Raw genomic sequence first — 24,337 nt, 5'->3', positions numbered from 1 at the left:
ACAACAATCTTTAATGATACACAGCTGCAGCATACAAAGTGTCATCACAATGAAATTTGTTTTAAGTTCTCAACAAAACAGTAAAAAGCAGTGTTCCAAAAAACACATTGAGGGTCGTGCTTTTTTGTCCGTCAAAATTCTTTCAGCAGAGTTTGGTAACGGTGCAGGACTTCTTCTGGGTTTGTAACTGCAAGAAAAATCACAATAAATGAACATAAAAAGTATAAAGACTTTTATAAAGTACAAAGTATATTTTACTTATTTAATTATTTCTATAATGAGTTTGATAAAACTCTGTGAATTCTTTATTGCTTTGACTGTAATGCTTGAAATTAATCAAATTAATCAGTCTGTCCAAGACACTTTGATTTAGAAGGAGAAATACTCAAATTCTAAAATTAAATGATATTTTTACTATAGTTGTTCTCTTTCATAAGAAAAATACTATACATGCATGTCAAAAACTTACAAAAAACATGATTTTCATCAGCTTCTCCAAATGAAAATCTCCACCAGACTCCACGGAGATTCTTGATGTGACCACGAAAATGTGAACGGCGGCTCATTTAACCACAGCTGCGGATTATACATCCATGAAGATCTTCACTTCATCGTCCGAGCTGACATCCAGTGTCCATACTCAAAACAAAACTTCTGTAGCAGGGACGATGACTTGCACTAGCAAGACACAAAGCGACCCTAATCAGATGGGGAGGGGGCGTGTGTGTGCCGTGAAGGAGCAGGTCTGCTCAACCCCAAAAGCCCCTCATTTTTCTACTGTAAAATGTTCACTAATTTCAAGGAGCCAAACAGTAGAGAAAACTAGATCTGTTAAAAAGTTATACAGATGAAACTGAGACACTTACTATCCAAATATTCCCTTCATTCTAATAAAATGAGCCCATGCTGTAACATGAACTTTAAAATTAAAAGTTTTTAATTTTATATAAACATCAAAAAACGTTTTCCATCATTTTTTACTGAAGGAAAATTTTAATTATAAATTTATCTTTATATTGCAGACTAAAATTCCAAGTAAAAATAAACATTTCCTGTGAAATGAATGCAGTACATACAATTACAAACAAAAGCCCACCTGATGAGCTTGTGATTTGTCTCTATGTGCACTAGATACTTTGGACAGGGCACTGAATATGTTCTCCGGACAACACACCCCAACTGAGCCCTTCTAGATAATATTCCAATGCTGTCCACTCGGTGCATTGAGGCTTTGACTCGGTCCCATCCCAGGCGATGTCCTTGTGCCTTCAAGGTTCCTTTTACCAAACGATATCCAGCATTTGGCATTCTGGCTTTTATTTCTGTGACAAGTGCATCAAGTTCTGCCTCCGTACATGTACTGTACAAATTACGGACAGATAAATTGTTTTTTTGCCATCCTCCGAAACGGTGTAGCACGTGACACTCCCCATAACTTTGCAATAGTGTTCACAGATAGTCCAGTTTCAAGCAGATGAACCAGATGTTCTATGGAGATATCGATCCTCAGCAAACTTTATTTGTGATGATCTTACAAAGGATGCACATGTTGGTTCTTGGCTGTTTCTGTGGAGTTGAATTGCATTGTGCAAATCTGTCAACCTCTCTGTGACATCCTGCGATAGTTCGATGTGTTGAGACAGTGCGTCAATGAAAACCATTTCTTGATTGCAAACGAACTCCAAATAGTCTATATCCAGAGGCATGTGTTGATGTGCTTGTGTGACACGCTGATTAAGTCTCTCCAAGATATGTTGTTTTAACAAGCTCTATGAATGAAACATCACAGTTATTGCATTACTTTTATTTAATCACCTGTAAAATATTTAGCTTTGAATGCAGATAAGACACATGTGCAACAAATAGAGCATGTTTTATATAGTTAATTTAAAGTGCTTGATTACTTACCCATGCATCTTCTTGGTTTCTGTCCATTTCATTAAGAAAGTCCTTTAAAAAAAAGGAAAATAAAGAAAGGTTAGTCGCGTGGCATTACACCATACCACCCCCCCCCCTTAAAAAAGGTTGTAAAGGCAAAGATACAAAGATGTTTTTTTTTTACAACAATAAAACAGACACTTATAGTAAGATATGAACAATATGAAAATGTTTATAACTTTTGAGAAGCTCATGTGACTTATATTCAAAATAACAGACATAGGATCATCTCGATGCAGCAAATGTAATTGTAGGTAATCTGATAGCAGCAGTCATTACAAAGAAAAAAAACATTACATTTTGTGTTGCATCTTACACAAAACTTAACAAACATAACTAAAATAACCAGGGCTAATTAACTGACCATTACCATATCTTTTGGACAGTAACTTTTATTTATTCATTATAAAAATAAATAATATGCTTGCTTTATGATCTGCCACTCCTTAATTAATTCAGTTCTGGCAGAGCTTACTGACATAAAAATTGTTGTTCTGTGATACACAGCACTCATAATTATGCTTTGTTTTTGTTTTATTTTCTCCGAAAGAATGCTAAACTTCAAAGGTTGGGTCATTGTTAGTGCATTATGAGTAACATGGAGCCCTACGGATTGTGTACTTCAACTTTTTGTTTATTAGTTATTTATGTTTCACTTTTTTAGTCAATTCTGGTAAAACAAAAAATATTTGTGATAATTCAAAACATTTTTGAAGGCTACAGATCATTGATGGCTTCAACGATCGCTAAAGTAGTGTAATATTTGTGGGGGTCCCACCAGGGCAGGTGTAAAACCTGTGTCAGGCCACAAGAACCACACGAGATTTCGTGTTACAATTATATTCTTTAATGATTACGATACCAACAACAATCCAACAACAATCCAACTCCAAACTCCTCCAAATACAACCTAAAATGTCCAAGGTGTGAATAGGACATAGCTTGTGCAATCGACGAGACCCCCCCCCCCCAGGGGTCTGAGCTCCAATGCCGTCCGACTCCCTGGGGTATGGCTGCGCCGGGCGGCGGTGAATGAATTCCGTGTGCAGAAGATTACAGCGTCCAAAGGGAGTACCTTGAGTGGAGCAGCGGCAACCGGCTCACTCCTACTCCCCGCCCTATTCTTCTTCCAGAAGGCACTTAGCCCCCCTTCCTCGCATACACACACTCCTCCCTCGCTGTCTGTCTTCACCGTCGGCAGCCCTAACCAGCAGCGAACGGCACCCTCCCTCCAAGGTTTGAGTGGCCGGCTCCTCTCGCGAGATGCTCCTCCCGGAGGCCCCCCTGCAGGCCCCCCCTTTATCAGTTTATTCCAATCAGTGCTCATGATGCTCACCGGTGCATTCCTCCCCGCCCCTCCATGGCGAGCGGTAACCCCCATCACGGAAGAAAGGACTCCTCCGGGAGTCTCATTAAAACAGGGGGTAATCCTGGAACCGAGCAGGTGGCTTCCGTAGGCGTACAGGTGGCACCTTCTCCCCTCTCCCGTCAGCTGCCTCGGCAGATCCTGAGCAGGTCACAGCCACATCCTCCAAAGTGCTGCTTCCCTCATCCTCTGATGGCATCCTGTCTTGCTTTTTAGGGATCATCCTATGGGCCTGGGCGCCAGGCGTCTGGGGAAGCCTCTGCTGCATCTCCTGGCCCCTCTGGCTGGTCTTGGGAGGTCGGGGCTGATGAGGCTGCTAAAGAACAAGTATATGGCTTAAGTCTGTTGAAATGCACAACACTCTCTGACCCTCCCTCAACTGGAACCAGCCTATAAAGCACTTCTGTGAGCCGTTCCGGAACTCTAAAGGGGCCCTTAAAACGCCTCTGTAACTTGGCACACACCCCACGCTTCCTGGCTTTATTATGGACCCAAACCAACTCCCCCTCTGAGTAATATTGAAAATTAGCCCTGAAATCATAAGAATCTTTTTGACGTCCTGAGGCTCGAGTTTGATGCCGCTTAACTGCATCCACCACAGAGGACAACGTCTCCTGTAGCCGCGATACATACTCATCTGCGGATGAAAAGGTCTCATGTTTATCAATATTCAACATTATGTCCACTGGCAGCACAATTTCCCGCCCAAACAAAACTCGGTATGGCGTGAAGGAGGTGCTAGCATGAACACTGCTGCGATATGCGAGCATCACGTAGGGTAAAAGTTTGTCCCAGTTCAGTTGATTGTCTTCCACAAAAAGGGCCAACAGTGACAGTAACGTGCGATTGAACCGCTCAACCAACCCATCAGACTGAGGGTGGTAAGGCGAAGTTCTAGATTTATGGATGCTCAACAGACTACATAGTTCCTTAAAGAGCGTAGACTCAAAATTACGACCCTGGTCCGAATGAATACTGCGAGGAGCTCCAAAGCGGCAAACCCATTCTTCTGTCAGCACCTTTGCTATTGACTGAGCTTCCTGGTTCGGTAGCGGGAAGGCCTCTGTCCATTTGGAAAAATAATCACTGATCACTAGAATGTACTTGTTCTTATTTGGTGTTTCAGGCAAAGGCCCAAGAATTTCCAGTGCCACCCGCTCAAACGGTCTGGATGGAACAAGAGTTTGCATGGGCGCACACGGCTGCTTCCCATGTGATTTGCTTGAAGAACAATCAACACATTCTCTCACCCAAGTCTTCACATCATGAAACCAACCTGGCCAATAGAATCTATCCTTCACTTTAGCTTGTAACTTCTGCACCCCTAAGTGACCTCCAGTGGAAACGTTATGAAGCAGTCTCAAAACCCGAGGCACCATGGTCTTGGGCAGAACAACCTGAACGCAAGCAGCAGCATCAGAATTATCAGGGGGTATTCTCACCAACCTAGACTTCTACACTTGCAGCTGGTGCCACACGGGGGCATACTTCTGCAACTCCGGAACATCCGGCAACAACCCTGCAGCTTTTCTTTTACAGTTAATTAACTGTGACAATTCTGCATCTGCCTTCTGGGCTTCTCCAATCTCGTCCATTGCCGTCACATCCTCAGCCTCAGGGGATTGATTTTCCTGTGATATAGCACACACGTTAACGTTCATTAAAGAAGATTTCTTTGCTTCTGTTTGAGTGTGCCCAACACAGCCTGGCAACCGAGAAAGTGCGTCAGCATTACTGTGTAACCGACCTGGCCGATGAACAATTTTGTATTAAAAGTTGGCCAGCTGCTCCATCCATCGAGCTAATTGACCCTCTAAATCTTGAAAGTTGTGTAACCAGCGAAGAGAATTATGATCGGTGCGCAAAATGAACTACTTCCCCAACAAATAATGCTTAAAATGTCTGGTAAATGTCACCATACTCAACAGCTCTTTCTTGGTGGTCGCATACTGACGCTCCTGTTTAGAAAAAGCACGACTGGCATATGCAACAACTTTCTCCAGCCCACCTTCCTCTTGTGACAGTACTGCCCCAATGCCTAAATCACTGGCATCCGTGTCCATAAACCGTTTCTTAGGATCAGGATAAGCCAGAACTGGGGCTGTTGTGAGACAAATTTTTAACTGGTGAAATGCCTTCTGACACGCATCACTCCATTGATACGTTTCCCCTTCTCAGCAAGTTGATGCAACAGTCTCGCAATATCTGCAAAACCTCTAACAAAGCGCCTGTAATATGATGCCAGACCCAGAAAGCTCTGTACTTCCACCACATTACTGGGCACCGGCCAACCCCTAACCGCCTCTACCTTAGAGGGATCAGGCATCACCCCATTAGAGGATATGACATGGCCCAGATATCGCACTTAAGTAGAAAACAAGTCACACTTAGAAGGTTTAACCTTGAGGTTGGCCTGCTTCAGTTTCTATAAGACCCCCCCTAGGCGGCCCAAGTGTTCCTGGAATGACCGGCCAAACACTATGATGTCATCCAAATAAACCAAGCACGTTGTCCAATGCAAATCAGCAAGAATTAAATCCCTCAGCCGTTGAAATGTGCTAGGTGCATTACACAACCCAAAACTGAGGACGTTAATTCAAATAGCCCTTGGCGAGTAGCAAACGCAGTTTTATGACGATGGTCAGGGTGCATTTTCACCTGCCAATAGCCACTAGCCAAATCCAAGGTGGAAAACCAATATGTTTTGCTAAGGCTATCCAAGGCGTCCTCAATCCTAGGAAGGGGATGCATCCTTTCGGGTCACCTCGTTTAGCTTCCTGTAATCCACACAAAATCTAAATCCACCGCCCTTTTTCTTTACCAGAACCACAGGTGCTGCCCAGGGACTGCAAGACGGCTGGATTATGTCATTGGCCAGCATTTGCTTCAGATTTTCCGCCACCTCCTGTTGCAGGTGCAAAGGTACTCTTCGCGGGTGCATTTTGATAGGTTTTGCATCACCTGTGTTGATTTCGTGGATTGTCAAATAAGTCCTCCCCAAATCATGTTCGCCACAACTAAACACTGAACGATGGTGGGACAACCGCTGTCTCACAGATTTTAGCTGTTCCTCGGAAAATCCTCTATCCTCCAAGCCGAACTGCTGCATGAGTGCAGAAACAGTCGAAAGCTGCTGGCCATCCCCAAGATTTTTTCCATCGCCACCTTCTTCTATTGCAATGTCTGTGTGCAGTGTGCCAACTTTCATCCCACTCTTTAGTATAAGTGGGTCGCTGGTCACATTAATGACACAAATAGGCAAGGTACCCTGTTCGACGCGGCAGACTACACGAGCAACCAGCAGATCACAATGTTTTGCAAGAGAATCTGAGGGTTCCAACATTCCTGAGGCACAATCCCCCGTCTCATTTTGCACCTGACCACACACAATGGCCTCACCACGTGGGGGCACTGTGGCGTCCGACTGTATGACCACAACTTTGGCTGCCGGAGACGGGTTTGAGGGGACTAAAGGGAAAAATTTTCCCTTAATCTGACAAACGTTCTGCCCCAAATTGACAACGGCACTATGTTTTGCTAAAAAACCAAAACCCAACAGTATCTCATCTGATGTTAGCTCAGACACCAAAAACTCAACGGGTAGGGTAAGTGTTGCAAGCTGACACACAGTCTGCCAAGACCCCAAGACAACTAATTGTCCTCCATTTACTGTGGTAGCTTTCCCAACATAGTTTCCCAAGTCAGTCCCACCATTAGTGATAACTAACCACATGCTCTTCGATATAACAGAGCGTGACGCCCCCGTGTCTATGAGTGCATGACAGTCAAACCCACCTATTTTTGCCTTGAGATAGCCAGATCCACCCATTAAGCTTTTAAAGGCCGCATTCCTCTCGCAGGTAGGGGCGGCCATTGGGCCCTCTGTGCACGCCCCTGTTAGTTTAACTGCACATATGGACAATCCCAACATGCTCTTCCCCGCTCCAAGTCATCTTTTGAGTTGGATGCACGCGGCCTACTCCTACTAACCGGACCCAGTCTCTGGTGTGGTGGCAGAGACCTATGTTCAGGTAATTCCACCAAGGCTTTAACTGTCGACTGCAAGGATATTACCTCCTGTTTCAAGGTCTCAACCACACCCACCAAAGCTTCAACTCGTTCATCAGAGCTTTTGTCAGTCACAACACACACTTTGGTGTCAGTTGTAACGTAACTGTTTTCCAGGTCTCTGATGAGTTCCAGCTCGGCAGCCAGATTAATGGTAGCCTCAAGTGTGGCGGGTTTGACACTTCGCAAAGTAACACGCAGGTTCCCCCTCCCCACATGAGCAATCAAATGATCTTTAGCCAACATCTCCTGGGTTGTAATATCTACGGAGGGATAAGCTTTAGCAGCAAGCCGTCGGAGTGCAACACCAAACTCCCTGACAGTCTCATTAGGCAACCTACTGCGTGAAGAAAAGTTCGCTCTGTTCCAGTCCTCAGACTCATTGCCTCCTTTAAGGATAGGTAATTTGCTTTGGCAGATGGTGACAGCCCACTGTACACTTCCCGGGCTCGGCCGGACAACAGCAGACTCATAAACTTCAACTTAAGAGCATCGTCCCAGTTGTTCACATCAGCTGCAATCTCAAATTGCTCTGCCCAGTCAGACCAGTCTCGCCCAGACCCAGAAAAGGTCTCTGGCAGAATAACTGGCCGGGGGGTACTTAGCAGGGCCAGGTTATTATTGGGCCAGCATCTGCTGGTCCCCCTGCTGGCTCTGACTTTCTGGTGATCCCACTTCTGACACCAGTGTAATATTTGTGGGGGTCCCACCAGGGCAGGTGTAAAACCTCTGTCAGGCCACAAGAACCACACGAGATGTTACAATTACATTCTTTAATGATTAAGATATCAACAATAATCCAACTCCAAACTCCTCCAAATATAACCTAAAATGTCCAAGGTGTGAATAGGACTTAGCTTGCGCAATCAACGAGACCCCCCCCAGGGGTCTGAGCTGCAGCGCCGTCCGACTCCCCGGGGTATGGCTGCGCTGGGCGGCGGTGAATGAATTCCGTGTGCAGAAGATTGCAGCGTCCAAAGGCAGTACCTTGAGTGGAGCAGCGGCAACCGGCTCACTCCTAGTCCACACTCCTCCCTCGCTGTCTGTCTTCACCGCCGGCAGCCCTAACCAGCAGCGAACGGCACCCTCCCTCCAAGGTTTGAGTGGCCGGCTCCTCTCGCGAGATGCTCCTCCCGGAGGCGCCCTGCAGCCCCTACTTTATCAGTTTATTCCAATCAGTGCTCATGATGCTCACCGGTGCATTCCTCCCCGCCCCTCCATGGCGAGCAGTAACTCCCATCACAGTAGCTTAGCTTCCACAGACGTTAGCTTACTGCTAACAGGGAAATGTGAGAAGAACGTCTTGGCCTATAAAAACAACTCAGCGCATAAAACATTAAACCATCCAGACAATGACTCAATCAATACATGAAGACAGTAGATGTTAGTGTTGAACATAGAGGCTACTTACTTCGGGGCGCTGACCACCGAGATGGGCCGCCATTCTTCCCGTGACTCTCTCAGTCTGACTGCCTTTGTTTTTTCCGGAAGAAAAACAACAGTGCCCCCTACTGGTCGTTCCTGTTACGCATTTTGTATCAATTCGGTGTCTCGGAGAATAATATACTTTTAATATATATATTGGCGTTTAAAAGTGAACGTCATATTCTCAGATAATAATTTTTATTTTCATTTAAAGTTTTTTTAAGCCCTGCTACACCCACTGAAGGAAATACGTTTAGAAGGGAAGGCCGATAGGAAAATTCTAATGACCGAGCATTCCACTGGTATTTAAACGCAGCACTTATGGACAAATTTGTGAGACATGAAAACAGTCTCACGGTAGATCCGTGCGTAACTTTGGCTTCGTGTGTGTTTTTTAAAGATGTGTGTGTGTAAGTAGTTTCAAGCTGTTGTAATCTTAATTTGTGCATACGTAAATTGCATTTTGTATTTTTTTCATTTTACATTTTTTTAACTTATACAGTAAACCCTTGTTTTTCGCGGGGGTTACGTTCCAAAAAGAACCTGTGATAGGCAAAATCCGTGAAGTAGAAACCTCTATTTTTTTTTCAAGTATTATACAATGAAACACCCTATTATACATTGAAAAAAAAGAACAAACCATTTTACAGGCTCAAGCATTTGTTTCACAAATCAAAGTACTTTATAAACGTTTTTTCCAACAAAAAACTTCTGTACTGTATTGTCAAATAATAATTTTAATCCTCAATGTGAACAGAAGGCTTCAAATCGTGGAGATTAGCCCGCCCACCGCGACCCGAGCAATTGGATTAAACGGGAGAAAATTAAAAAAACAATTATGAAAAAAATACAAAGTACAGTTGGACAAATGGTGACTCAGGTGTATTTCACTGAGCTGCTGCATCCTGACTCCTCTGCAGTGTTTTCTTCTTTTGAAGCCTGCGGTGCAGGTGTGTTTGTTCGGGGGAAGAACACAGTGAAAGGCAGTTGTTGTTGCTCTTTTTTCTATGGGTTTTAGGGAAACTCGAAATTGCATGAGAAGGTACACGTACGTAATGTAAATTTGGCAAGCTGTTTTACGTACGTGTACATATTAAACTGCAGCGTTATTGACGCACAGGTAGAGAAGAAGCGGAGTGACTTTTTAGCCAATCAGAATGCAGAACATAATGCACGATGCAAATCCGCGAAGTAGCGAAACCGTGAAAAGTAAACCGCGTTATAGCGATGGATCACTGTACACAAAACGTATTATGTGAGTAACAAATCACGCACAAATCCAAATTTATGCACAAATCCTAATTTACGCACGCACAAAGCAAGAATATGCATACACAAATCCTAATTTACGCACAAATCAAGAATTACGCACTCACAAAACCGACTGAGTCTAATTTCTCTCCATAAGAAGACACTATATGAAAAGGTTAAACATTGCATTTCAGTTACCGTACATTTTTCAATGAATATTGAGATGGCCCGTGACTTTCCTTCACTGCTTAACTTTAGCCCACTGTGAATTAAAGTTTGACACCCCTGTTCTAGAGCAACTCGAGAAAAAACAGAAGAGACCAGGTGATAATGATGATGACAGAGATGGCTTTAAGCTCAGACGTCAAAGAAACAGAAAGAAGTGACTCCATGATTTCAGTAGACTGCATGTCTGCCGTTGACTAGTACCCTGCATGTGCTGACTGCATTAAACTGGAGTAGGTGAGTGAGAGTGTTCCTGGAATGTGTGTGCCATTGTGGTGCTTGAACCACAAACCACCATAGGTGTTACTATTTCTTTAATTTTCCTTTAAAAAGTAAAACATTCACTTTTACTTTGTTTACTAAAAATAAATTAACAATGGATGTACACATTTGATTAATTTGTTTTAAGTGAGAAAAATGGTTTATTCACTTTTGTTTGTTTTCTGAGTTTCCATCCCAGGTGAGCCCTCCATAGTAATCAGTAGAGGAGTTTGGAAAAATTCCACTGGGGAACTGCAGGGATTGCCAACTCTCCTCATGGACTTTATTTTTGCTTATTTAGTCCACTTTTTGTTGAAGACTACTTTTATATTGTATACATTTTGTTTTTCCGTTTGCAATCATAGATTAATTAGTTGGAATGTTTGATTAGTTTGTTCTCCCCTCCGTCATGTGTCCAGTATGGTTTGTCCCTGTCTATAAAGCCTCCCCCGTGTGTTAGTGCAGGGGCTGAGTCTGGGGGGTAATCCAGAAAGCACGTTTAAACTACCCTGACTTTAACTCTGAACTCTGGCTGAAATCCGTCTGAACTTGCTTACTCTGGGTATGTCGGTTCCAAAAGACTGGATATGAGTTGGCGTAATTACGCTAGACTTGGTAACCCTGGGTTAATACACGTTCACAGCAAGAACATAAAGACATTCTCAATGGATCGCCGATTTCCCGAGTCACCATGGAAACGCGTAGAGAACTAAAGAAAGCGCTATACTTCAGTGAGTCTGAGATTTCAATGACGGTGTATGAAGATTATACGCCCATCAAAAAAATAATACTGCTGCATCATTAGCAAAAGAGTTTCTGCTTGGAGAAAAAGAACGGACAAGTAAACACATGAGTTTCTGATCTTATTTCAAATTACATTGAGATATTTATATATATATACAACTTATAAAAGTTAATTGAATTGATTCAGTTGGTAAGTAATTGAGTTAAATTTATTCAACCTAATTTATTGTCTATCCAACTCAATAGTTGTTTATACAACTCAAATTTACATATTTATCTAACTAAATGTCATATTACTCCAATTAAATTAAATGTTTTTCCATCTTTATTTATTGTACTTCTTGAACTTTCATGTCTAAGTTAGAGGCTGTAGATTTTCTCATTTTTATAAAGTTAAAATAAATGATAGTGTGGAATTACAAAATATACTAAGCTTCTAATTATCATGACTCTGACTTTAACTTCAGTTCTTGTGCCATTCAATTGCACTAAGGCTGCTAAATAACCTCATCATCCTCTCCGTCCCTCTCACTCATGGTGCAGAATTAAACATAACAGGATAAAATAACTCGGCAAAACACAGTAAAACAGCTAAACACCTAAATACATTTGGTCAAAAACCCACACTTAAACCCAAATCCGTCCAGACAGGCAAAGGGAATGGTATCCCACAATTCTTTGCACTGCCGATCTAACAGCAGCACCAAAGTTACATCTACTTAATTGAATTAGTTTGAATGAAAGTAAAATAAATGTCTTCTAACTGTTATTTTTAAGTTGAATGAACACAAAAAAAGGATTTATCTTAACTGAAGCAAATAATTAAGTTAGATCAAATTGAAAAGTTTATTTTTCCAACATCCATCCGTGGTCTTATCAACCTCTCACGGTGGAAAAAGTATTATCTGAGCTTCTTCATCCACTAAATCATATTCAAATGGATACGCCATGCTCCTTCACCTCTCTGAAAACAAACTAACCTTCAACTAAACCTGCTCCAGACCAGGTTATGTTCAGAGCATGAGTTGCTATGGGAACTTGACATACCCTAAAAACATACCTCTGTTTTTGGAACCGAAAGCTGAGGTTATCCGCTTCCTTGGCCTCAAACTTAATCCCATCTTTGTCCATTGGCTAATTGTGAACCTTCACACCAGTCTTATTCAGTGCAGTGGCTATAAAGTGGTGATTCCACAGTGAATTTTTATGGCAAAAACACTATTCAATCACTATAATAATAATAATTGATCACGTGTTGTCATATTCTATTTTATTATTAATTTTATAAAGCGAAAATGTTCTAGGGTCAATAATTCTTTAGTAGTTTTTCCCTTAACTGCACTCACCTGGCAAACTAGTTATCACAAGTGTCGGATATTGATGTCAGTGATCCAAAGAGCCCTGAGACACAAAATCATCCATGAGTTTAATTGAGAAACAAAGAATTTGATCTTTTTGACACTTAAATATAAATTGCATGATAATTTGGAACTCTTCGTAAACATACCATAAAAATTTGGATTTTGGTACTTCATACTGAAAAGTTTTCAAAACACAAGAATACACAATTGTAAATACGATCAGAAAGGAGAAATTTGTCATGGTGCCTCTGTCAGGTCTCCTCTCCCTCCCCTCTGTCATCTGCCTCTGAAGATTGGTACCAGCTGTGGACACTCACTTCATCAACTCACCGCCTTCTTAGGGAGATCCAGTCCAGCATTCATCGCCAGTTCGTTGCCATTCTCGGGGCTTGTCTGGTCAACTAGTTAATTCATGCTCGCCACATTTTCCTGAAACTTACCTTGCATTGTGATCTCACTCTCAGGTCCATCTCCACGAGTGTCCACCTGGGATAATCCTTTTTCAAGATCCGCTGCTACCAAGCCTCGCCTCTTGCCACGCTCCGCTCCAGCCACTCCCCGTCTCTCGCCTCAGCCACAAAGAGACTTCCAACTACGGCAAGACTGCTGCCGGTTCGGATTGCCTGGCAACAGAATCTAAAATTCTAAGACGATTGATTTTTCCAGCTGGAAAAATAAAAGACTTGTTATTTACCCTACGTTTGAGTTTACTTCCGGGTTCAAGCATCTGGGTCTGCTATGTCATACATATCATGGCAGAACGAACTGGCCAAAACCCAGACCCAGCTGACCTGGAAGGACTCCGACTAGCTGTCACTCAGCAGGGATTAGCCTTGGGACGTCAAGCCGAGTATTTAACTCAAATGGCCTCGGCTCAGCAAGATCTTTTCCGATGCCTGAATGGCATAACTCAAGCTTTGATGGATCTAACTGGTCAAAACTCTGCTAACTCAGCCTCAGTTTCTATTCCGACTTCCAGCAACTTTAACACTTCCGCTTCTGGTTCGACTCCTGAAAACTTCTGGCTCCAACCCGAACTATTTCATGGTGACGTAGAAGCATATGGAGGATTCCTCCTTCAATGCCAACTACTTTTTCAGCAAGCACCCTGGTATTATCAAGCTGACCACAGTAAGATAACTTTAATTGTGAATTTGTTAAGAAACAAAGCTCTACAGTGGGCTCAAGCTTTTCTCTCGGCTAACCCTATATCCCTTGTTTCATTTGACCAGTTTATTAGAGAGTTCCGTCTGGTTTTTGACCAACCCCGAAGAGAGGAGGAGGCTTCACCACAACTGCTAAGACTCAAACAACACAACCGCTCCGTAAGTGACCATCTGATTGACTTTCGCATTCTGGCAGTGGAGGCAGGTTGGCCGGATGTCGCCCTCAGAGGAATTTTCTATCAATCCTTAAATGACTCCATCAAGGATCATTTGTGCTCTCAACCAGAGACTCATAGTTTTGAAGAACTTGTTTCAGCAGCATTGCGGTCTGACGTTCGTCTCCGTGAACAACAGAGGGAACGCATCCGACAGGATCGTAAGGTACCTCAAGACTCCAGCACTCACACTACTATTCCGGATTTACCACAACCCCTCCTGATCGCAAATTCCTCAGTAAAGACTCTGATGAACCCATGCAAATTGGTCATTCCAACCTGACCCAAGAGGAACGTCAGAGACGGAAGGACGAGGGAGCCTGTTTCTACTCTGGTCTCCCGGGCCACATAGTCAATCAGTGTCAGCTCCGTTTCAAAGCCAGAACCCCCCGCTACAAGGCAGGCCGCGGGTGGGTAATTATGCATCTCATACTGAGAGAAAATTTTTATTTATCCCTGTCAAGTTATGTACACAAGATGGAATTTTTGACTTCAAGGCTCTGGTTGACTCTGGTGCAGAACAGAGTTTTTTAGACTCTAATCTGGTTTCCAAGCTTCATCTGCCCACAGAAGTCTTGGAACATCCCATTGAAGCTGTAAGGCTAGGGGGTCAACCCCTCTCCAGGATCACTCACCGCACCAAACCGGTTCGTCTCATCACCTCCAGTAACCATAGAGAACACATAAAGTTTTTCATTACTCAAACCCTTCAGACACCCTTCATTTTGGGGTTTTCCTGGCTTCGCACCCATAATCCTCAGTTTGACTGGGTTAATGGTCATATCAATAACTGGAGTTCATTTTGTATGGCTAACAGTCTTAGATCCGCAGAACCTCTTATTCGTCCCCACATCGATCAAACTACTGAAGAACTCGATCTCACCCGTATTTCGTCATGTTAACATGATCTCAAGTCAGCTTTTAGTAAATCTAAGGCTGGGCCTCTTCCCCTCCACCTTACGATTGCTCTATAGAATTACTGAACGGCGCACCCCTACCTAGAAGCAGATTATTTAATTTGTCCGGCCCGGAAAAGCTAGCCATGGAAAAGTACATTCAGGAGGCCCTTTCACCTGGCCTTATTCGCCCTTCCTCATCCCCTGTTGGGGCAGGTTTCTTTTTTGTTGAAAAGAAGGATAAGACTTTGCACCCATGCATTGACTATCGTGAACTTAACAAGATCACGGTTAAGGACAAATATTCTCTTCCTCTTATCAGTTTCGTGTTCTACTTCGTTCAAGAAGCCCAGGTTTTCACTAAACTGGACCTTCGAAATGCTTACCATCTGGTCAGCATTAAGGAGGGAGACGAGTGGAAAACTGCATTTAACACTCCGTTAGGGCATTTCGAATATCTAATTATGCCTTTCGGCCTTACCAACGCCCCTGCAGTTTTTCAGGGTGTGGTTAATGACATTCTCAGAGACTTCCTTAACTGCTTTCTTTTCATTTACTTAGACAATATACTTATCTACTCTCTGGACATAACTCAACACACTTTTCATGTATGTCTCGTTTTGGAACGTCTACTCGAAAAATCAACTTTATATTAAAGCTGGAAAATTCGAATTTCACGCTTCCTGGGTTATATTTTGAGGCAGGCAACATCAGACCAGATCCTGCTAAGATTAAGGTGGTCTCTAACTGGGAACCCCCAGAAACCAGGAAGAAATTACAGTTCTTAGGGTTCGCTAACTTCTATCGTCAGTTCATTAAAAATTACAGGACCATAGCATCCCCTCTCACGCAACTCACTTCCATCAATAGACCCTACACCTGGGGTCCTGAGGCCCAATCTGCTTTTGATAAGCTCAAGGAACTTTTTGTCACTGCTCCCAACCTCATTCAACCGGACCCCACCAGTCAGTTCATTGTGGAAGTAGATGCCTTGGATACAGGCCTTGGAGCTGTTCTGTCCCAACGAGAAAAGTCTTCTGGCAAATTAAAACCTTGTGCCTTTTTTCCCCGTAAGTTATCTCCGGCCGAACAGAATTACGACATGGGAAATCGAGAGCTGCTGGCTATAAAATTAGCGTTGGAAGAGTGGCGTCACTGGCTGGAGGGCGCTGAACTTCCATTTATGGTGTGGACGGACCACAAAAACCTGGCTTATTTACGTACCGCCAAGAGACTCAACTGCCGCCAAGCCCGCTGGTGTTTGTTTTATGAAAGATTCAATTTCACTACAGTATAACCTACAGACAAGGAAGCCGGAATGTCAAACCAGACGCTCTCTCTCGGAAATACAGCTCCAGTGATGAATCGGTCACCTCCACCATCATCCCTCCTACCTGCATCGTGGGGAATCTTACGTGGGATGTCGAGTCTCGAGTTTTACAAGCACAAGGTGAGGAACCGGATCATCCCCCTGCTCCCAATTACACTCTGTATGTGCCCACATCTCTTCGTCCAGATGTGCTCTCCTGGGGTCATGCCTCTCATATAGCCGGCCACGCTGGAATTCATAGGACACTGAATCTCCTACGGCGACGGTTTTTCTGGCCTGCCATGGAGAGAGATGTTAGGGCGTACATCGCAGCCTGTACCACCTGCGCCCGTTCAAAGTACTCCAACTCTCCTCCAGCCAGTTTACTGCATCTTCTGCCCATACCCAGCCGTCCCTGGTCCTACATCGCCATGGATTTCATCACCGGACTACTACCCTCCCAGGGTAACACAGTCATACTCACCGTGATTGACCGCTTCTCTAAGGCCGCTCATTTCATCCCTCTCACCAGGTTGCCCACAGCCACTGAAATGGCGGAAATCTGGGTTAGAAGGTTTTCCATCATCATGGCATCCTGAAGGACATTGTTTCTGACTGTGGACCCCAATTTGTCTACCAGGTTTGGAAGGCCATCTGTTCTGCCTCGGGGGCCATGGTGAGCCTGACATCCGGCTACCATCCGACTACCATCCCCAATCTAACGGCTAAGCAGAGAGGGCCAACCAGGAGCTGGAGGCCGCTCTTCGTTACCTAGCGGCCCAGACTCCATGTGATGGATCGAGCGGCCAATGAGGACAACAGAAGTTTATCAAAAATGAAATTTTTAATTTTTCTCAAAAAATGTAAAAGGATGAACAAACTGGGCCCGTAAAAGAGGTCAACAGAAACATAATTAACTCAGGCAATAACTTTAACTTAACCAACTGAACAGACCAAGTAACAGAAACAAACTGACCTAACCAAAGACACAACAGGGGAACATATATAGTGGCTGATCAGACCACTTGAGAAACATGGGGGGGGAACTAACATGACTACACAAACATTTAACAAAGACTATAAAGACAAGACTAAACACAAAACTTGGTCTCTTAGTGGAAGAGAAAATCATCAAAAGTGGAACAAAATAAATAATGACCAACAGATGCAAAGCAAATAAACATTAAATAAGTCCATTAGTTTCTCCCCTGGAGGCTTCAGTAGATGGTGCCTTCCTAATTGCCTGGCTGGAGTATTTAAAGGCTGTGAAGACTTGAGCTCCTCCTTTGCCAGTCCTCACAGCACAGCTCCAGGAGCAGAACCTCAGCCACACCCGTAGCGACCAGTAGCCCCCTCAGTACTGGCAACTCAAAAACAGGTGACATTAATTAAACAAACCAAAATAAGTAAACTAAACAAGTGTACATGTGCTAGAAATTATTGAAAATAGATAATGAATGTATATTTTATTATTATATTATTATTTTATTCAAGAATAGAGAATCTGAAATAATAAAATTAAAAAGAAAGTGTGCAATGCTGAAGGGAGGTTACCGCCATGTTGTTTGTGGGTGTGGCAGGGTATGCTGCCATCACACTCCCACTGATTGGTCCAAGTTCCTAGTCTGGATCGAATGCGCCCAAATATACCCGCAAAGTGCACACGTCTGCACAGCCTTGCCCATTCTTATATAAGCTCACCATGAAGCACCGAAATCTGTTTATTATGGTCCAGTAGATCCATATGTAGCGGTACCAGTACCAACTTGGCAGAAAGTTTCAGTACCCATCACTTGTTTAAACTGAGTTGTACATGTATCACTGAGTTACGAAACCACAGTAAATGTGAAGCTAATGAGTGAACATCTACCATAAGATGGTTCTCTCAAGATCTTGTTTAGGTGTATAGCTGCTGAAAGAGGCTCGAGGCGCTGTGCCTTCAGCAGCATGCTAAGCAACAGCGCTGTCTCCAAATCTACACTTTCAGTAAACTTTCTGTTGCTGCTGTGGGTCCAGCTCCAGTGTGCTTATCCTCCAAATCTGACCGGATCCTGATGAAAATCACTGAATTTTCCGCTGCCCTTTGCTATACATATGGAGCCTGGATAAATGATGTTGCCTCACAGGACACAATGACTGGGTTTTTATACAGTAATTTATTGTTATAAAGTAAAATCAAAAATAGTCAGACTTGCTCTTAGTATAAAACACAAAAAACAGATGATTCTTTGGCAACTGGTTGATGTATTGTGGCAAAAGATTTATACAAATCTTGAAAATAGCAAGAAATAAAATATGGCAGTGGACTCTGACCACAGAGAAATTAACATAAAAAATCAAAATCACCCACAAGTCATCAAGTAACCACTGGGAAAAAAATCACAAATAAACAAATGAGAGAAAAACTCACAGTTCGTAGCTGTACTTCACATTCAGGAACACTGAAAATGCCGCTGCCCTCCCACACGTGTAATGGCTCAATACCACGGCTCTTGTCCTCTATGCAATCCACGTAACAATACATCATGTTGAAAAGCCAAAAAGTAATAAAGACAGGTTTGACATGTTTTGCATAAATTACCTTACGTCACAGATAACTTTTCTTCGTGCAGAGATTTTCTTTCATGCAGACGCACAGCGGAGCCAGAAAGCTAAATAGGAAGACAGGAAGCCTTCTGTTTCTTGAAAATAAATGTTCAACGGGGACTTCCGCGACACTGCCCTCTACTGGCTAAACACAACAACATTTAAAGTAATGGCACATGAGAAGCTACATTGCAAAAACAGTGAATAGTCACAAAAAAAAAACATTAAAATATATTAGAACAAAAGCAAATAGACTTGGAATCTAAAAGTCTTTAAGAACAAACAGAGGGAATTGGCTGGCCAATTACCACTCTACTACGCATTGGTGAATTGACAGCGGGGGTGGAGGGGGTCTCATGTTCAGAAGGTAAAGGGGGAGAGGACAAAAGAAATTCACCAAAAGGTATGAGGTGCCATGTAGGACATTATTCAGAATTAGCATTCATAAACACATATGAAATCTCTCACACACACTAGTGAAATGCATGTATACATACAACTGAAAATATATTCATTCACGTACACGTTTGAAATCTCTCACATACACATGTGAAAATGTTCTCACACGCTGTAACACTCTACAGTTCATTTAGAGTCTTAAGATTATTGTCGTGGATTGACTATGGAACACAAATGAACAAATGAACAACCAATTAAATCAAGATTTGTTCTTTAACCATCATAATTTCATTGAACCCAGTCACACTCCATGAATCGCGCTCCCGATTACATTGTAGGTCCGTGCACGCGTTTACGATGATTCCCTATTGTCCGTCTAGCGACTCCCACTTGTGTGCGCGTAAGCGCTCCAACTTAAAAAAATTCCTCCCAAAGTCAAAAGAAACAGAAAAACTGAAATGATCTCACCCCGTCCTTCGGGTAAATGTCAGGGAGTCTCATTTCTCTCTTGGTCACTTTCCAGCCACGTCCTTCCCCAAAAGAAATTAATAATAATCCCCGCGGCAGAATTTGGAAAGGTCCGCGTCAGATCCTCCTCTGTAACTCCCGATGGTCGGTTTCCGGGGTATTCCGTGCGTGCTTGCTCGTTGGAAGGGCCCTCTTAGTCTCCCTTTCCGTCTTGTCGGAGTTTGAACTCTCCTTAGGCTTCCAGCCCACCTTGTCTGTCCCTTTTTAACCCGGAAGCCATGCCGTGTGTTAACGCACCCCAGCTGATCGCATCAGCTGTGAGGAGTGACGTCAGCGGCATCCCCGGTACACAAATACCCAAAATACACACATTCACTAAAATAAAAGGAAAACATAGGACCTCTTTACCTCTTAGGGTGTAAAATACAGAAAACATGATACATTTATGTGGCTTTGTCACATAGTCCCCCCCTCCAGCAGAAGGCTTCTAAGGAAAATGCTCTCACACACAGTACTGAAAATGCTCTCACAAACACATGTGAAAATGCTCTCACAAACACAACTGAAAATGCTCGCACACACTCTACTGAAAATGCTCTCACACACACTACTGAAAATGCTCTCACACACACTATCAAAATTCTCACACACATACTACTGAAATTTTCAATAGAAACGACGGAAGGCATTTTAGTAGAGACAGTTTTTTTTTAAACTTTATTGTTAGAAACGAAGTTGGTCGATGGAAGGCATTTCAGTGGAAACGAACCTGTGTCCGAATTCCTGCCCTAATCCCTAACTACAAAAACCCTATAAAGTGCAGCACTATATAGTTCTCTGAATTTTAAAAGCAATTTGGACACCCATGCTCACTACTTTTTTCTTTCGGGTGTTGTTAATAAGGTGCTTGACACGAAAACAAATTGGCGCATTACCGCCACCACCTGGTCTGGAGGCGAACTACTCCTATTTAACGCAGAGAATGACACCTATTTGTCAGAGTAAAAACACAATAAATATGGACATTTTACAAAGACTGCTTGCTGTGTTCTGATCATGGAAAACGTGGCTGATTTATAAATAATTAAATTACAAACACTTTGGTGTTGATTTAATGTATTTGTTCATAAATAAACCCCCAAGTTATTTGTTCATGCCAACAATATTTATTTTTTGTTTTTGTGCCGCTGAACGATTAACCGGCTCTTGCGAGGAGGCATTTTTTTCTGTATTTTTCTTACACCTTACTAAAAATGGCTTTAAATATGAATCTGTCCGTGTTCATGGCAATAATTCAACCGTTTTTCGTGAGATCATTTTGTATCGTCCCCCGCCCCGCAGGAAAAAAACAGGTATTGGTATTGATATTATTAAAAAGATTCACGTCCCTCCTCCAGCCTCATCTTTTCATGCATTCCTCCTTTGTGTAATGTGCAACTTAATTATTAAATATATTTTCACAAATCCTGTTCGGTTAAAAGTGTGTTTGTGTCCGCGCGCAGACAGACGGCCTGAAGCGCGCTGAACCAGCTGGTAAAGAGGCAGGTCAAAGTAAAAAAAAACATTGTAATGGTTCAACAGAGCTGAAAATCTATGAATTAATTTTTTCCTGATGGAAAAATACTTTTTTTTTTAGGTTCAGCCATTTCCCGTTTTAGCTGTTTTGCGCCTCAGTTGGGCATCGGCACGCAGATCTGAACACCATGCTTGTCTCACGATGAAGCTCATTTGAGCTTCTTTTCTGCTTTATCAATTGACATCATGTCCCTGCCAGGAAACCTGCTCCTTCCTTCCTCATCCAGCGCAGTGTTGCCAGATAGTCACACCTCTTTCATCCTTCTGCTGCCCCAACTATCGTGCGTGCTCTCTGTAGAATACACTGGGAGCGCGGGGAAAAACAACTCTCAGCTACAGAGGATGTGAACAGGTGAACAGGTAGAGAGGAGAAGCAGGTAAAGAGGCGGGGGAGGGGCTTTGGCTTCAAACTCTGTCAGAGAGATGAAAACACGGGCGTCAGATTCAGACGCAGCTTTCCCTGCGGGAGTTGAAGCAGAGACTTTCCCTGGTATGATTTTATGAACTCACACATGGAAACATGATTACCAAGTAGAACTCTTCAAAATAATAAACCTGATCTCTCCACATTCTCCGTGTCTACCATGCATTGATGCACACATCGCTCCATGCAGCGATCAGACCATAACCTCTAGCTGGTAGCTCCGCCCACACGCGACCACGGTATCAGGCTTTTAAAGAATACAATTTCTAAGAGGCGGGGCGGGGCGTTGCACACCCCCAACAACAGGTTAGATGACAGTGGCCATAGGCGTCTCTACCTGGTGCTTTCACGGAGCTTCAGTACATAAGACTCCAACAGCCGCACAGCCTAACGTGGTCCGCTAATATATATTCATGATTCATGATGATTCCCGCAGGGTTTATTTCTGCCGCCCGCTCCCGCCCGCAGCACAATTCAAACCGCCCAATAAACCTTTTTCACACTTCCGCATTTTTTGACCGGAAATACGTCAATGACGTGTAAAACAACTTCCTGTTAGCTTAGCGGCACATACGAAGAATGGCAGAGCCGAAGAGTTGCAGTTTCTGTTGTGTTCCAGGCTGTTCGTCTTCCAACCAAAAACAGCCCGGCCTCTCATTTCATTATTTTCCTGTGGATCCAAACCTGAAACCCAAATGGATACGGCGATATGAAGAGAGGAATGGCATAGTTTTAATGTAAACACAGGTAGCACCGTCTGCTGCCGGCACTTCGCTCCGGATGTGGTGCGGCTGCGTCGTTCGTCGCCTGAAGAGTGGTGTTGCCCCGAGTATTTGCCCTTGGAAAAACTTTACTGCTCCTTCGAGGAGGGAGTCAGTATATGACAGAACCTCAAACGTCAGTCTATGCAGCTATGTTGTGAAGCTAGCGACATGGTGGCTAAGCTAAGGCAGTAAAGATGGATCACCACTACGTGACACACCTATGGAAGCGATTATGTAGCATGAATAAAAAGCAAAGTCAAAACCAGAAATGCTTTTTCATTTTCAAAATGAAAAGGCATTTCTTGACTCAAAAATATAATGAAAAAGCAAACCACCAAAATGCTTTTTCATTTCCTTCCTCAACACAGCTTATTCTGTCACTTAATTAAAATTAAAATTAAAATGGTATTTGACATTTCATTTTCAAGACGTTCCATGGTAAATGTGTAGCATGATTCATTTAGAAATGTCTAATTTGACATTTAAAATGGATTAATAGAAATGCTTTTTAATTTTCAAAATGAAGCTGCATTTTTTGACTCAAAATTAAAAAGAAAAAGCAATACTTCAAAATGCTTTTTCATTTCCTTCCTTAACCCAGCTTTTTCTGGCACTTAATTAAAATGATAAAGAAAATAGTATTTGACATTTCATTTTCAAAAAGGTCCCTGGTAAATGTGTAGCATAATTCATTTAGAAATGTCTAATTTGACAATTAAAATGGATTAACAGAAATGCTTTTTAATTTTCAAAATGTAGCTGCATTTTTTGACTCAAAATTAAAAAGAAAAAGCAATATTTCAAAATGCTTTTTCATTTTATACCTAAAACCGCTTATTCTGTGTCATAATTAAAGCGAAAATGCAAAGAGGGGATTGCATTTGCATTTTAACATCCACCCTGCGCACCTTGTCACAATATTCATTTCGAAAAAGCATTAGCAGAGGGGAGGCGGGGCGATGACGTCACTGCTTTCTCTGTGTGTCCGGCTGCTGAGTGACGCGCACACACGCACACACGCACCAGGAGCAGACTGTGTTAGCGGCAGAGACGAGGGTTTTGTGATGGTTGTGAACTTCTGATGAGTTTCCACAGCTTCTCAGGACTTCATAGCAGCATGTCCGCCTTATGCGGTCCTCCTCCTGACTCACCGCGGACAAGCTTTGTTCTTCGGACCGCCAGCTGCCTTCGCACAGCGGAGCGCGAAGCTCCCGACGATCGCTGAAGGCGGAAATGCTGCTGCGATCTGAGACCATCATATGAATTTGTGTTTCCAGTGGTGTCCAGAACAAAATAAAGACTGATGTAATTCTGCCATTCTCCGCCAGCGAAGCACAAACCGGAACTAAGTTTACACGTTGCTGACGTGTTTCTGGTTTTTGCGAAAAAGGTCTATCACGCGAGATTTTGGTTGGGTCCCGCGGACCTGGCGGGACCCAATCCCAATGCAGCCCTCTACATCGATCCACACTGGTTTTTCGTAGAGACTTCTGGGAAATTTCTAGTGCAGGCTGCCGATACACATCACCATAGCAACGCTTTTGACTGCCGTTAAATCTCGCGTGGTCAGCCAACTTCCGTTTTTACTGAAATGCCTTCCGTTTCTATCGAAATTTTCAGTAGTATGTGTGAGAGGATTTTCACATGTGTATGTGAGAGCATTTTCAGTTGTGTATGTGAGAGCATTTTCGATAGTGTATGTGAGAGCATTTTCAGTTGTGTTTGTGAGAGCATTTTCACATGTAAATGTGAGAGCATTTTCACATATGAATGTGAATGAATATATTTTCAGTTGTATGTATACAAGCATTTCACTAGTGTGTGTGAGAGATTTCATATGTGTTTATGAATACTAATTCTGAATAATGTCCTACACGGCACCTCATAAAAAGGAGA

General features: G+C 43.0%; 1 protein-coding gene across 1 annotated transcript; it reads right to left on the bottom strand.

Annotated features, from left to right (window-relative positions):
• Window positions 1–5,990: 5,990 nt before the first annotated feature.
• On the bottom strand, window positions 5,991–7,218 carry asprv1 (aspartic peptidase retroviral like 1). Its single transcript, XM_020701756.2, has one exon. The coding sequence runs from the start codon at window positions 7,176–7,178 to the stop codon at window positions 6,039–6,041; it is 1,140 nt and encodes a 379-aa protein (XP_020557415.2). The 5' UTR covers window positions 7,179–7,218; the 3' UTR covers window positions 5,991–6,038.
• Window positions 7,219–24,337: the final 17,119 nt, after the last annotated feature.

Source organism: Oryzias latipes, chromosome 10 (assembly GCF_002234675.1).
Source record: "Oryzias latipes chromosome 10, ASM223467v1".
In the NCBI taxonomy this organism is placed as follows: domain Eukaryota; kingdom Metazoa; phylum Chordata; class Actinopteri; order Beloniformes; family Adrianichthyidae; genus Oryzias; species Oryzias latipes.
The sequence above is the reverse complement of the archived record's forward strand: the minus strand, read 5'-3'. Positions and strand labels throughout refer to the sequence as shown.